The sequence below is a fragment of the Patiria miniata genome, unplaced genomic scaffold (genome assembly GCF_015706575.1).
Source record: "Patiria miniata isolate m_02_andy unplaced genomic scaffold, ASM1570657v1 HiC_scaffold_10, whole genome shotgun sequence".
Taxonomy (NCBI): domain Eukaryota; kingdom Metazoa; phylum Echinodermata; class Asteroidea; order Valvatida; family Asterinidae; genus Patiria; species Patiria miniata.
Genome location: NW_024037048.1, coordinates 13,667,379 through 13,683,934, shown reverse-complemented (window position 1 = coordinate 13,683,934; position 16,556 = coordinate 13,667,379). Strand labels below are relative to the sequence as shown.

The window sequence follows — 16,556 nt, the reverse complement described above, 5'->3', positions numbered from 1 at the left end:
GGTAGGTAGCAAAATATTTTGTTTGTCTGTATGTCTTTTATACTTTGTTTGCTTCAATTAGGATACAGTTATTGTGTTTAATTAATCTGTTTTAAGTTTTAAATACCCAATACTACAAACAAGTTGCATTTATTTTCGGGAAAAAAAACACGTTATTTTATATGTTGACCAAGTGTGGCAATAAAAAAAAATGGCGGTCAGAAACATGGCCTAAAAAATTCAGGTTGGTGAGAGAACACCATAAACACAATTTTTTTTTAGTTGTAAACATTTCTGGATACATGGTGGCACTGCTTTTATATTGCAAATCTTTTGTTTCTAAAAAAGAAATAATGACCCAGCTTCCTTTGAAAAAAGAATTCCATCAAAATACTTCCCTATTGGCCTACAATCAACACAATGAAAAAATCGTTGTCAACAAACTTAACGCATACTTTTCACTATATCTCAATACTCATGCATGAAGCTAAATATTTTGTTTTGCAGAAAGTCCAAAAAAATTGGCAAATCCATTGTAGTATACAGATCGGCGCATGCGCAATGCAAAAACATTAATAATAATATTTTGTGACATTGTCATTGAACATTACTTCTTTTAATTCATTAGTTATTGTTTCGGCAAAATGGAAAGCGATTAAAAAATCAGCAACACGATGCTCGTGTATCTTTATGTGTTGGATTGTGTTTATTCGGGGTAAAGGAGGAAGCCACTGAATGAGGTTTCGTGATAGGAACTACTATACGCCCTACCGTGCATTGTGAGATACATCGTATCTCCACGCTGCAGAACCACCACCGCGCTCCCAGACACCTGCTCATGGTGACTTGAATCACTGCTATAGCCAGAGACAACCGCGTCGCCGTTCTTCCGGAGCTGAACGTGCAGGCTGCTGCTGGAATAATATTTGCACACAGAAAACATGAACACGTAGGTGCCCGGCACACCACACGTGAACGTGCCGGTCTCGAGATCGAAGCTGGTACCCGGCAGAAGCGTCTCGGTCGCCTGGAAGGGCAAACGGTCGCTGCTCAGCGTATCCGAGTCGCTCGTCCTCACCACGGTGAATGCTACCCGCTGGTTGGAGTCGTCTGGTGCCTCCCCTGGCTCACCCTTTTGACCTTTGACACCAGTTTCCCCCGTTGGCCCTACAACACCTGGGACTCCTCTTGGACCAATTTTTCCGGGCTGGCCTATGCCTTCGTCCCCTTGAGGCCCAGCTGTTCCACGCTCACCCATAGGTCCAATCGATCCAATATCACCCTTTTGACCTGGCTCGCCCTTTGACCCTGGCTGACCTAGGGACCCAGGCAAACCTGGTATTCCGGGAATTGCAGCCGACCCCTGGCAGCACATCGGACACGCCTGAGACGCAGGACCATCACCGTCCGAGGCAACCGGCCCAGTAACGGAAGCTCGGAGGTTGACGGAGTTACCCAGAAGGAGGGCGATTGAAAGAACGGTTGCCACGCAGATCTTCATTCTGTACGTAAACAAAGCATGAAACTAAACCAAATCAGGTGAGATTTTTTTCTTCAATAAAATAGTTTTTAAAAAAGGGAAGAGTAGTGAAAAATATTGAGGTTTGATAACAAGAGAACTAGTCTAAAATTCATGACAATCCGCCGTCAGATTTGAAGGGAAGAAACCCCAAAAACATGAGATTGGAGGAATCATTGTTCGAAGAATGTTTTCTTTGTTATATAACAGTGGCGTATGAGGGCTAACATTTATGAGAAGCCTAGTTTATAAAACCGGTTGTCATGGCAACCCATCGAATCGATTTTGTTTTTATTTCGCCTGCCAATAAAATTTAAGAAAGGTCACCAAAATGCATTCCGATAGGGCGAAGCGTTCCGGAGCTGTAGTATTTTTTTTGGAGGGGGGGGGGGGGGGAGGGGGCGAAGCACATCTTGCCCCTTCCCAGGTCCTGATAGAATCATTAATTAAACCTCACCACACCCACCTCGATGGTTCGTTCTTGAAGATCAGGCCCAAGAAGAGATCACAAGGAATTCAGTGTAGGCTGAAAAAAAACATACAAACGAAGACTGGTTAAGTTTACACTTTAATACTATTTTATTATCAATTAAGATAAATGAGTGAGATTTTTTTCTCATTTGGATACATTGCCACCCCCAAAACAGGAACAATTTCTCACCAAGTTATTACGGTCAAGTAATTAAAATAATTTTTCTCGGCTGAATTCGTCAAGAAAAACAACCTGTTTTAATGTCGCATTGTTCAATTTCTCTCGAATTGACTGATTCTTGAAATAAGCTTTCAATTTGTTTAAACGTTATTATTGAAACGATTTTTTTTTTCAAATTAATATTTGTGAAGGCCTGTATCTTTTTTGAGACACTAGTAACTCGGTCAAAAGTCTGTTGGCATTCTAAGCTTTTGCCCTTGTCAAGGCAAATTTACTTTTAACTTCACTATGAGTTTTAAAGCAGAAATGAACTTTTTTATTCACTATGAAATATTATAGGGTTTCCCGCCCAATTTCATACTTTGCTAATAATAATAATAATAATAAAACATTTTTATTCAAAATCGCATAAAACATGCAGACCTTTTCATACCCGGTTGAATTTAGCGCAAGCTTAAAATATTTTAGGGTATTCTTCATTCACGCGTGAAAAGTAAGCAGCAAATTACGTGACTTGTGCATTGAATTTCTTGTGCATTGTGGTTCAGTCCCGCTCGGGAATTCACTTTGATGCATACGTTTACAAAAGCAACACAGTTCAATGATATTTTGAAGTTGCATGAGCAAGATATTGTGTTATAGTGATACAACAGAGTATAAAATGACATGGCTTTTGACAAGTTTGGATTAAGGAATGTACAGCTATTTCAAAGATTGGAATGCCTGGGAAGGGAATATGAAAAAAGCAGAACAGAACTGTATCAATGTAAAGTGTCAAAGTGATAGAAGGAAATACATCTAGAACACTCGCCGATATAATACTATGTCAAAATACAGATTTTTATGTAAGAACAATTAAGTGATTAGTTTGTTAATTGTTGTAATCCCTTTTTGGAAGTAAAAAGAAATTGAAAATCATATAAATTTGGGTTTTTTTTATGGCCAATACGATTGGCGAATTGCGAATTGCAAATTAAATGGACTCCTTATTCCATTGCACATTCGTTCAAAATGAAAACTTCCTCTTACAGATTCGCCTACACTCAGTGAAAAATCGAAAACCAACAAAAGAAATGGATTTTCTTTTGCACGAAAAAAGTTGCCTACACGCTTTGGTGGGTGTAAATATTAAAAAAAAATCGAATGCGTTAACTGCAACCTTTTGAAATGTAAAAAAAATGCGAACACGATGAACAAGGATACAAAAAGAAGATAAATGCCAAAGAATCTGATTACACAATAACTAAACATTTGTTTCCATCTTAGTTCTTTTTTTTGACAAAGTAATATTTCCATAAAAATGTGAAAGGAAATTCGAGCATGTGTCTGCCATTAGTTTGGGGCACCCTGGTGAATTTGACGAGGAATTTGCAAAGACTGCAGTCCAAAATGTTATGCACAGTTCTACGGTGCGAGTTAGGGGAGGGAATTCCTCACTACTACAGGGTGAGTAAAAATAAAAGCGAAACCCAAATGTCGGGACTATTGTTTTATTGAAGTTCTGCATGTAGTACTTTGAAAATCAAGGATATAAAAGCCCAATTTATAAGCTTTCTTTTTAGCACAAGAATCATTCAACTCACTCATGTACTTTTGAAGTTACGCAATTTTAAACACAACCGGATCACAAAAAGGTGTGCGTTCTTTCAGCAAAACGAAAACAATTCACGCATATGTGATTTGTTTTCGTTTTGCTGAAAGAACACTTACTTTCTCGTGATCCGTGGACAGAACTTTAAAACGGTGGTTGTGTTTAAAATTCCTTAACCTCATGTACTAAACGTACATGAGTGATTTGAATGATTATTGTACTGAACAAAAGCCTATGAATTGGGCTTTTATATCCTAGATTTTGAAAGGGCTACATGCAGAACTTCACTATTATGGTCCCGACATTAGGGTTCGCTTTTTTGACTCACCCTGTATAGGCCCTATCACTCGAGCAATGTTTTCTGCTATAAATTTTGACCAAAAGGTGTATAAATATGTAGAAAAAAATACAGTCTCCCACCGAATCACTGCTCTGTTCTGATGATTGAGTCAGGAAAATGTCAAATAACAGACACTCACCTCGATGTAACGTTCTTGAATTCTATCACGAAGGGAATCCTCAACACTCAGCAGATTGCGAGCTGGAAATAATACCAACGAAAATGAGTCATTGAAAATCCGCTGGGAGATATCTTGGGGGCTGTTGGGGGAGGCATAGCTGAATTTCACAAGTAAAACACCCCAGATCAAAATCTCTGTCGGGCGAAATGTGATCTGGATTGATAATATACTTTTTAAGCGGAATGCGTCCTGCATGCAACGGCCCTGAACAGACCCACGCACGAGCAACAATATTCATGTCTTCTTTGAAGGATTTAATATTTTCGAATCAAACGCAGTAACTACCAAAACAAATTCCCAGATTTTCTGCGAGAAATCTGTATGCAAAAAGAATTTAAGGCCACGTAGGATCATTTGCAATTGCCCGGAAAAGTACATTTAATGACAGAAACCTTGCAATGCTGAGAGTGAAGATTAGACTGGTATCAAATACCCCGGTGAAAGTATTTCGCCTGATATATCGGTTGAAAACTTTGCAGGTGTTTTTAAAATTAAAAAAAATAGTTAAGGTGTTATAAAGCACGGAATCAAGTAACGAGATCCATCAAAATAGTGCATACGTTTTCTCTGCTTTTTCTCAATGATAGTATCCACTGAGCTGAAACTTCAACAGGTTAGTTGCGACCTTCTTAAGTTTTTAAGCCATTTTGTTGCTTCTCACGAAAAAAAGATTCAAAAGCAAATAATCCTATGTTTTCTTTTTTAAATTGCTTGCATTTGAAATTGTAGGAATCACAATGAACATACATTTTCTGCATTATCAAGGACAATCGATCTCATACCAAGGAAGTAGCGGCGGAAATCAGGTGGGCACCGCAGTCAAGGTACGGTCGTTACAAAAAATAATTATGTTCCGGATTGGAAATCAGCGCACCGGTTTGACTACTAGCATCAGCCACCATCTGTTTGTTAACCGAATAATGTCCCATAATTTTTTTATTATTATCTGTGTACCAACTGACCAAACACTTTAAAAGTATTCAGCAAATACTACTATCGCCATTTCAAGAAAATATTCAAGGGAATCTAAGTGGCATGCTGAGTGGAACCCTGCATGCAAACAGAGCTTGTGCTTCATATTTTAAGACGAACAGCGGACAAGGCGGATCCGGGGGGGGGGGGAGGGGACCATGCCCCCCCCCCCCGCCCCGCCCAAAAAAAAAACAATTTTGTTTTTAAGTGACGTCGCAATAAAGGCAGGCACTGGGTACACTACCATCTTTTCGAAACAAAAAATGGTTAAAGTGGTCAGAAATTTCCTCAGATCGCCACAGAGCATTTAGAATTACAAAAATTCGGGGCCCATGATTAAGCGGGCCCCGTGAAGCCAACGCCGCAATTTTTTGGACCCACTCTCCGGGGACCAAATTTTTTTGGGGGGCTACCCCCCAAAAATTGTGTTCTGGATCCGCCCTTGACAGGGAACAGAAGGGACGAATAATGTGCACAGACATCAACGCTGTACATGATTGCTACAAATGAATCCAACTAGATAAAGCAATTTGAACTTGAATAAAACTGTGAGCATCATCAGGATCCGGTCCGTTTGTGTTTGCGCCCTCTTTATTCAGTGACACGTTCATCCTGCAGTGATTGAATGTTTGATGATCAAACCGGAATGGCGCACTGTGAACTCTAGCGAAATGACACAGTTTAACAACAAAGTTCAAAGGGTATTGAGAATACATGTATCCACCTTACTGATAACACAAGTTATCATAAGACAGGCATGTTTGAGTTGTCCGGATTTCCTGAGGAACGTTCTTCCGTGACCAACTTCCCCATAACTCTTCATCCTGAATTAGTTTGAGTGATTGCCGGAATACAATGTGAGTACATCGTATCAGGATTTCATGTTTAAAAATTAAAATGATAAATTAAACAGGAAAAAACGAGGCAGAAAATAAGGGGGTGGTTGATCATACCTATATACTGTTTAATGTAAAGAGTCGAACTTTCGCAAAATTGTTTTCTTTAAACCAAAATGTTAACGCAGTAATTTTTTACCTGAAGTATTACAAGTGCGTGAATTATTTTGAATAAGTGCGAATCCCGATCAATTTCAACTATTCTGAATCACAGCAGGGAACTTGATGTAATGAGCTCTTGAAAAAATGCATCCAAAATTTGATTCAAAACCAGTCGAACCTGAACAACCTTGTTTTTGACAGTTACTTATTTCGTGTATGTATAGTGTTATATCAGACAAGATATATCGTCTTAAAAAACTGAAGACATTTTCGAAATAGTGTGCCGGTGGGCAGACTATTAACGTGTGTTAGCAACGAAATTCAGTGACAAGAACCAAAAAATAATCCCTTTAATGTATCTGTTTTGGTCAAATGTATAGCATCAACTAAGCTAAAAGTTCAAAAGTTAGTTGTGCTGCATCATACTTAAGATAGTGAGCAATTGATCATATGTTCCTCTAACTGGTTCAAGGTTGCTTGAACTTGTAGTTATAGGAATCACAATGAGCATACAGTTTCTGCATTTGTGGGGGAAGTCGATCTCATGCCAAGGAAGTAGGGGCGCAAACACTACAGCTGGACTAGCGCAGTCAAGTTACAGTCGTTAAATAAAGATTTATTTTCCGGATAGGAAATCAGCGCACCGGTTTCGCTCTAGTAAGCCTCCATCTGTTTGTCAACTGAAACTTGTCTCGCAAAATATTTCAGATTTGTGAAAATCTGTACCAATCACCAAAAACATTCGAAAAATAAGCCAAAAATCGATATGGCTGTTTGTCCAAATATCCAACAGAATCTCAGCGGCATGCTGAGTGGAACCCTACATGCAAATACATGAGTGAATTCATCCGAGAGCTTTTGCTTCAATCTCTTCAGGCGAACAAAAAGCCTGAGCAATTTGTAGAAACACCAACTCTACACATGATTTCTACAAATTCATCCAGTTAAATAAAGCAATTTGAACTTGTATAAAACTGTGTGCATCATCACGATCCGGTCCGTTTGTATTTGCGCCCTCTATATTCATGACTCGTTCATCCCGCTATGATTGAATGTAACTTGATGATCAAAGCGCACTGTGAACTCTAGCGAAATGGCAAAGTTGAAAGGGTACTGCTTGAGCAATAACACACAATAAGACAGGAATGTTTATGATGTCCGGCTTTCCTGATAAACGTTCTTCCGTGACCAACTTCCCCATAACTGTTGATCCTGAATTAGTTTCAGTGATTGCCGGGAAACAATGTGAGTACATTGCACCAGAGTTTCCGTGTTTTAAAATTAAATTGATAAAATTAAAATGGCAAAATGAGGAAGAAAATAAGGGGTGGTTGATCATACTGATTTTATGGGTGAGGTTATTTATAAAGGATGGAGCTTTCGCAATATGTCTTCTTTAAACAAAAGAAAAACACTTATTTAAAGTATTAAAAGTGCGTGAATTTGTTGAAGCATTAATCACAATCAGTTGAAACTATTCTGAAATCAGCAGGGAACTTGATGTTTTAAACTCTTCAAAAAACTGCAATCAGATATGACTAGAAAAAGTCCTACTGATAGCCTTTGTTTTGACAATACAACTTTCCGTGAATGTACAGTGTGCTATCCATTATAGTGACAAGATTTCAACTTTTTCAAAAACTAAACCAGTCAGTATGTGAACAATAATTTAGTTTGAAGCGTGCGAAATGAAAGTAGATGCGGAAATAATGTCAGACAGGAATTCCTCATTCCGAACAACAAAACCCTGATATATTTGGGTGATCGGGTACTACCCGATCATTGTTTGGAAATGTTAAGAAATGTCTTTCTTTCTTTCTTTCTTTCTTTTCTGACAATAATTATCTGCGACTTTTCTTCTGAACAGTACAGACTTCAAACCTTTAACAAACATCAACACTGAATCAGAGGTATACCTTTTTAACTCTGACGTCATAATGACGTCATCAGGTATCTAATTACAAGCGATTTCACTGCAAAACCTCATAAACAAAATGAACAATCATGTTCACACTTTGAAATCTGATTGACTATAGATTGATAAGCATTTTTGATATTCGAAGGTAAAGTCGTCTGACCTTTCCTTCCGGGGTTACTGGTAGGTCAAATTTAGGTGAATTTAAAATGCAAAAAGAAGTTGCAGAAAGACGAAACCTGATATGAGCATGAACCTTAGTGTGAAGATGTGGATATTTTAGTGACGTCGTCATGACGTCATCATACATCAAATTACAATCATTTCAGGTCAAAATTTAACAAAATAGTTTGACAGGCGCGGATCCAGAGGGTGGGGAGGGGGCCGAACCCCCCCCCCCCCCAGCCCCCGCTGTGAAACATGCACACAAAATATCACCCGTTCGCCTGTCACAACATTTCTATACATATTTTTTTAGGAGCCTCCCCTGCAAAAAATTCCAGGATATGCCCCTGTTTGAGCAATATCTGTTGTCCTAATAAACCTGAGTGTTCAGTGTTTTGTGAAGTGGCAGATTGTGCCTTGGGCGATAGGCTACAGGACTACAGGGTCATCATCTTTGGGTGGAATTTTTTTTCCAAAAAGGTCATCGGATTATACCGCCAACATTGAACAGACAATGAAAGATTATGAAATAAACTTTAATTCAATGGGTGTTTCAAACACCTTGGAGAGTTGTGAGTATTTGTCCTGATCTTTACAAGTGGGGGTATTTATCACTGAGGTCCATGGCAGTTTATTTGCTGGTCTGCAGCCATAAATATTCTTTGAATTACCATAAACGTCTTTGCGACAATTTAGCATTGTGACGTCATCGAACGAAGTAAGTTATAATAGGGAGAATTTGAAACTGAATCGCATGTTGATTCAAAGACCACGAACAAAAAGGCTACGGTTCAAAAAGGTGTGTTCCAGGCGCGGTTCTAGAGCCAATATTTTTTGGGGGGAGGGGGCTAGCAAGGTGAATCCAGATTTTTTTTCCAGGGAAACGTGCTGAAATGTTGACTGGTTATTTTCTCCGGACACTTAGGCCTCTGAAGATCAATACGTTAGGGGGGGGGGGGGAGGCTCGTGTCATATTTTCTATGGGGAGCGTTCGTTCGCTCGTACCCCCGCCCTGCAAACAGGACGCTGGGATGCTTTATACAAAGGTCATGATAAATTACCCAGAATGCCATCCCCACTTCCTTCACAAGATTCTGAGAAGCTCATCTGCCCTTCCCAGCGCCCTGTTTGCAGGGCGGTGGGTACAAGCGAACGGGGAGCGCTGATAAAATCCCACAATCAGGCACACTATATTAACTAAAAGTGTACAATGCACCCTTCTCATTTAGGGGGAGACCATTACCATGTACGTCAAATTCTTACATTTTGCTAGTGCATTTATTTAATTTTTTTATGGAATTTTTTGGGGGCTAGACAAAAAATTGGGGGGGGGGCGCTAAAGCCCCCCCCCCCGTAGAACCGCGCCTGGACTGTGTTCATAGCAGCGATTGGCCAAAATGTGAGGCACAGTTGTACAGTGAGTGCAGATTTGCACACTTCTTTTGTTCGAATGACGTTTTCTGTTTATAACTGTGACCAAAAACTTTTTACATGTAAATGAATAGAAAAAAAGATACAGTTTCCCACCATATCACCGCTTTATTACGATGCTTGAATGAAGAAAATGACGAGACACTCACCTAAGCACAGTTCTTGAATTCTATTGCGGAAGCACTCCTCAACACTCGAGCGGATTGCTGGCTGAAAACAAATACCAACAAAAATATGAGTCACTAAAATCCTCCAGGAGTAACTTGGGGGATGGTGGGGAGGCATAACTGAATTTCAAAAGTTCTAAATGACCCCTCCCAAAAAAAGCCTCTGTCGAGTGAAATTTAATTTGGTTTGATTATTCATTTCAAACAGAATGCGTTCTCCAACGGTCCTGTCTGGACTCAAGCGCGAGGAACATTCATGTCTCTTTTGGAAGGCTTTGCTATTTTCGAATCAAACGAAGTAATTATCACACAAATAAATTATATAATTGCCGGGAAAAAAGTACCTATACCGATTTAATGACAGAAACTTTGCGATGCTCAAAGTGAAGAGACCGGTATCACATATACACTGTGAATTGTTCAGCCTGATATATCATCTGAAAAAAAATGAATATGTTTTCGACATAGTGCCAGTGGGCAGACTATGAACGTGTGCTACAATCCTGGCCAAATCTCGCTGGGCCCCCAGCTCCCCGGCCCCCGTTCAGTGTTGTCGCTCATTGCGCGCGCGGTGTGTGCTCCATCAGCTGGAGAGAACAACATTGACCGGGGGAGCGGGGGAGTGGGTGACCGTGGCAGGCTCAGGAAGTGTCCCAACCATTTTGGCCGGGATTGTAGCAACGAAATCAAGTGACAAGAACTAAAAAAATAATCCCTTTAATTTATCTGTTTTTGTCAAATGTATAGCATCAACTAAGCTTAAAGTTCAAAAAGTTAGTTGTACTGCATCATACCTAAGATTGTGAGCAATTGATCCTATGTTCCTCTAACTGGTTCAAGGTTGCTTGAACTTGTGGCTATAGGAATCACAATGAGCATACAGTGTCTGCATTAGTGAGGGAAATCGATCTCATACCAAGGAAGTAGAGGCGCAAACATTACAGCTGGACTACTGCAGTCAAGTTACAGTCGTTAAATAAAGATTTATTTTCCGGATGGGAAATCAGCGCACCGGTTTGGTTCTAGTAAGCCACCATCTGTTTGCCAACTGAAACGTGACTCTAAACATTTGGGATTTGTGAAAATCTGTACCAATAACGCAACCAAAAACATTCGAAATATTAAGCCAAATACCAATATTGCTTTGTCCCAAAATATTCAACAGAATCTCAGTTGCATGCTGAGTGGAACCCTACATGCAAACATGACTGCATTCATCCGAGAGATTTTGCTTCAAATTTTAAGGCGAACAGCAGAGCAGAAGGACTGAGTAATTCGTACAAACATCAATTCTATGCATGATTTCTACAAATAAACCCAGCTAGATAAAACAATTTGAACTTGAATAAAACTAAGTGCATGATCATCCGGTCTGTTAGTATTTGCGTCCTATAACTGTGAGACTATAGAGTGTTTATTCCGACTAGTCACACTTTTATCCAACAATGTTTGATTGTAAATGACGATCACTAATTGTGGCGGTTCGAACCGCTTTGGTTTGGCTGTGCAACAGCATCGGTATCTTATAGTCAGGCAAGATCAGTTTCAATTCCAATTTAATTTGTTCATAAACATTTTGTTGTTCAGTCCTCAAGCAACTACACATCACAAGCTTACAAAGAAGCGAGACTCAAGCCTACTACCACGCTCGCTGTTTGGAAAATGTGTCAGCAATAATCTTCGGAATTTCAATCCCACGTTGATTCAAACTATGTGCAAGAAGGCACATTGTTTCGGGGGAAAAACATATTTGTTTCAAACACTCACCGAGCACAATCTTGTTCTTGCAATCAGTTCTCTCTCTGGTTGTCGTCCGAAGGGCTAGGTGACGAGCTATGAGGGGAGAAGCGGCCCGCATCTGCCTTAAATCTTGGAATCGATTTCCTGAGCAGTGACTGAGGGACTGTCAATCACACATCACCGACTCGCTTCATATTAATGAGACGAAAGTCATGTTATTATCGTTGAGGCTATTAAAGTCACCCATACAAACTTGTGTCACCGACACTGAAATAGCCACATCCTATTGGTTGATACTGTATCGATGTCGGTGACAAATCCAAAACACGTGATTTGTGATTGACACGCAAAACTACATCCCGGCACTTGTGGTCACCGTCTAGTCACCGAGTAACTGTGATTGGTGGATAGAATAATGACGTACACCGGCCGTGATTTACTCGGTGATCAGTTTGCGCTGTACGAATAACTCTATGGTTTGAGTCTCAGGGTAGTAGAAGTATATATTCCGTGTGTTTTTTGTTTTGTATGTAGTCACCATCAAATTGATTCAGTACATGAAAATCAATTATGTGTAATGGGCAATTAAGATTACACACATTGTTAAAATGGGCTTCATTTTAGAACAAACCAACATAGAACTAGCACACTAAATTGTCCAGCTATTGTCTAGTTATTGTGTAAGGTCTAATGTTGAGTTATGACTTTTTTATTTAACAAGGCTGGCTGACGGGGAGGGGTGGGGTCACGGCAGTAAAATCAGTAGTTGGAATAACTAAATCAGAAGTGGAGAGAAGACGACTGGTTTTCAAATCGATGCTTCTCATCCGGCCTTCCCTCGATTGATTCATGAAATCTATAGAGAGAAGGGGGTGCCAGGATGGGAGCGCCCCCATAGCGCCAAATGAGGTTCAGCCCCCCCCCCCCCCTCCACACACACCCACACAACCAACCCCAGACAAATAGTGTACTGTACACTTGCATCTTCTCTACAATACAGAGTCAGGATTGTTTACCAAAACAACAAGTTTTAGCAGGAAATCAGTGGTTAGGCGGATAATGAAAGCTTTGACAGGGACTTTGAGGAAACTGACACAATGCATGGGAATGAATCCACCTGGACAAAACAACATGAACTTCGGTGAACTATGCGCATCCTATCCTGTCCCTGCATATCCAGGGCACTCCAAAGGTGACTGTACGCATACAATCAGATCAGTTTTGGTATTGAGTTACATTTTATATTTAAAAAAAAAAACGTCCAATGGGGGCGCTGTTCAAACCAGACGATCATGGACACTATCGGACAATAGGTGGCGCCACGCTGCGTGGCTAAAATAAATACACAACAACCAGACATGCAAGATGCAGATGGAGCAAAATTGTTGTTCAAAAACATGACAAAGTGGAAGGAACTGAAGGTGATATTCGATAAGGAAATAGCCGCAGCTGTGGAGAATGAAGCGATTTTGGCAGAAGGAATCCCTCGGTTGGACTGGGGTTATCGTGATGATGCTCTTGCTAGATAGAGTGTTCGAGATAGGTCAGCAAATTATGTCGGGTGTTCAACATGTTCAAAATCATGGTCATGGTGTTTGAAGGTTCAAGTGTAGTCCGCGGACCGTAGCCTAACTTGGAGTTGGACCCTAGCCGGCATAAATGTGGCCAATTTACTGGACTACCTCCGCAAATAAAGGCCACACTTCCACCATGTCCATCATGTACAAAAACATGTCGAACTTTGTCAAATTATGATATTCACATTTAGGCCTAGTTTGTACTTAATTTTTGGTTAAGAAATTACTCACCATGCTCACCCTCTTTTGTCATGTTTGTGCTGCCTCTTTCAGATGTCTAATTTTCGTGAAATTTCATGTTGAAATTTTGATACGCGAACGTGTGCAAACGAATCTGGAAATTTCACGAAAAAGAGACATCTGAAAAAGGCAGCACTTTCTGATTAGGCTATAAAGAGGGTGAGTAGGCTTCTTAAGCAAAAATAAACTACAAATTAAGCCTAAATGTGCAAATCAAAATTTGACAAAGTTTGACATGTTTTTGTACATGGTGGAAGTGTGGCCTTTATTTACGGAGGTAGTCCAGTAAATTGGCCACATTTATGGGGCTAAGTTGGACCCAACTTATCGCCTTTGTAACATTCGGACATGGTCTGGCGATAGTGGGGTCCAAGCTAATTCCCGTATATGCCGAGCAACACAATTTTGTCTTTTGACCCAAAAACCCAACATTGCCCAACAAAAACATCAGATTTCACCCTCAAAACGGCCTCCAAATTACTAGATACGCCACCTGAGGTTCAAGTAGACATCAATAATTAAGATGGTTGTACTGAAGTTTACTTACGATCTGGATGAAAAGTGAAATTTCCCATTCAATCCCGAGAGCTCCCCTTGCGATCGTGAACACGTTCAATTTCAGACTCATGTTAATGTTTTGAACGATGTGATGTGGTCTTCATGCCCAGCGTACATTGTACATTCGATGGTCCCCATATCCCGAGTGCGATTCCATTACCGAGTGCAATGTATCGATTATGATAATGAGTAGACTGGATCTCGTTTGTAAACACAAGTACATTTCTAGAGAGTCGGGAACTAGGACAGCTTTTATGGGCGGAAACCAGTTCAAGCTAGTACCGGAATGTCTTTTACCATTTGAAATCCACTTGTGTTCACAAGCGAGATCCAGTCTACTCATTATCATAATCGATGCTTCGCGCTCGGTAACTGAATCGCACTCGGGATATGGGGACCTTTGAATGTACGCTGGGCATGAAGACTACATCACGTCGTTCAAACATTAACACGAGTCGGAAATTTAACGTTTTCATGATCGCGAGGGGAGCTCTCAGAATTGAACGGGAAATTTCACTTTTCTCCCGGATCGTAAATAAACTTCAGTACAACCATTTTAATCATCGATGTCTATTTGTACCTCAGGTGGCATATCTAGTAATTGGGAGGCCATTTTGAGGGTGAAATCTGCATGTTAAAAAGACGATAAGTTGGGTCCAAGTCACTCAGACTACTGTAAGTGTAGTCCGAAAATTTGGGACTCTCAATACTGTGTATGAGAGTCCCAAAACTTATGGTATTGAAAACATGCAAAGCAAGAAAAAAGACTGGCACCTGAAACAACCAGTCCAACACAGCTTCAGTACTGCATCAATCAACCATGCCAAAAGAATTAAAGAAACATGTGGCATGAAGCGGGAACAAGTCTCAATTTACTACACATTTCTCCGTAGTCAAGCCACCAGACTATTGACACTGAATGAAGAGGTCAGTCTTTTCAAATAGTTGGACCATATGGTCATGATGGTTGGACATGTACCAGTCTAGTATTTAGCCCCATTTTGAAATCACTTGACTTCCCTCTCATGTGCAAAATATTGAAGAAAAATGTCCTTTAAAAATTGAATTGAGTCTCCAAACTTGGTTGGTGAAATACTGAGGACATTTTCTTTGCCCGTTTTGTTTTGCACGTTTCAGAGCACTCCAGAGCCCTGTCTGCTGTAAGTGTAACTTAGCCCTAGTCCTAGCCCAGGTTGGACTCTGTTGTGTACACGCAACGGAGTCCAGGGTATGAATCTCTCCTGCCATAGCGAAAAACGTTTTAACACATTTAGTATTAGTAAATATTGCTTGAGATTATTTATGCTGATTGAATTCTTCTCATTGTCTTTGGGTAATGTATTTTTTTTTCATTAGAAAATTGACGTGGCAGGTCACACAGTGGATGATTTGGTGAACAAGACAATAGAATACCTTCAGCCCAATCCAGGTAAGAACCAAAATTGGAACATCATTGACGCTAACCTTCCCAAATCCTCCAAAATCCTATTTGCAAAATGGAGGCTTTTGCAGGATTGAGGCTATATGGCAAAAACGTGTGCCTGATTTATGAGGATGCACTGTGTCAAGGTCTTGGGCCGGATCTTGTGATGTTCCCTGAGCTCAGGGAACCAGACTAGCTGGCTTGCATCCATTCACGGATGTGTAACCGCTTGCCAAAAAAATGTGGACTAAATAAATTGGGTAAATTGGGGCACTCTTTGGAAAAATCAGTTTGTTCCAACGATGGTCGACCGACCACTCTTTTGAAATCAATACAAAAATTCCACTTTTCTTAAAAATGACAGCACACCAGGTGCCATGATTTCACAGGATGTCTGAGACTGTCATTCACCTACAGTCAAGTAAAGTATTTCATAATAATTTGGTAGTTTTGTTTGTTGATGTTTGCAAATGTCGTATATTACCTTTAATTGTAACCTTTGGAATAATTACGTTTGGGGTGACTATAGAACACCGGTTTGAATCGGGTCCAAGTATTCACTTCAAACAAACCAAATAGAGATAGGTCTTCTATTTGTGTACTGACCCTAATCAATCGTGTTGTCTTTCCTGAACAGTCTCCAGAGCCATGAGTAAAGTCCGTGGTCAGAACAAAGGAGGAACCAAGCCTCAACAACCCGTAGGATTCCTGGGAGAAGTCATGCTGAAGAATGGCAGAGAATTAGGAGAAGATTCAACGTTTGGTGAGCAAGCTTCAAGATGTATTCTCTTTCCTTCTGTGGTAGACTGATCATAAAGCTCTCAAAAAGGTGGTCTAATCAGTGTTCCAATCCACCAACATAGTACCATGAGCATTGTGTAATTTATGTAGTGCCCAGCACTTCAGATATATGCAAGGCCAAGTAAAGAAATAAACCAGTTTCTCGTACCTGCCAGTTGCCTTTTTGCCCCCACTTTTTATTTTTTTATTTTTTTTTATTTATAAATGCATACATTTGCAATATACAGGTGAGTCAAAAAAGACGAAACCCAAATGGCAGGACCAATTTTTGAATGAAGTTTTGCCTGTAGCACTTTCCAAATCTAGG

At 40.2% G+C, this 16,556-nt stretch overlaps 1 protein-coding gene across 1 annotated transcript; it reads right to left on the bottom strand.

Annotated features, from left to right (window-relative positions):
- Positions 1-685: 685 nt before the first annotated feature.
- LOC119733855 (collagen alpha-1(VIII) chain-like) lies at positions 686-1,447 on the bottom strand (the record flags this gene model as incomplete). The annotated part of the gene is made up of 1 exon (XM_038207224.1): positions 686-1,447. A coding segment is annotated over one exon (762 nt), but the record flags the coding sequence as incomplete, so codon positions are not given.
- Positions 1,448-16,556: the final 15,109 nt, after the last annotated feature.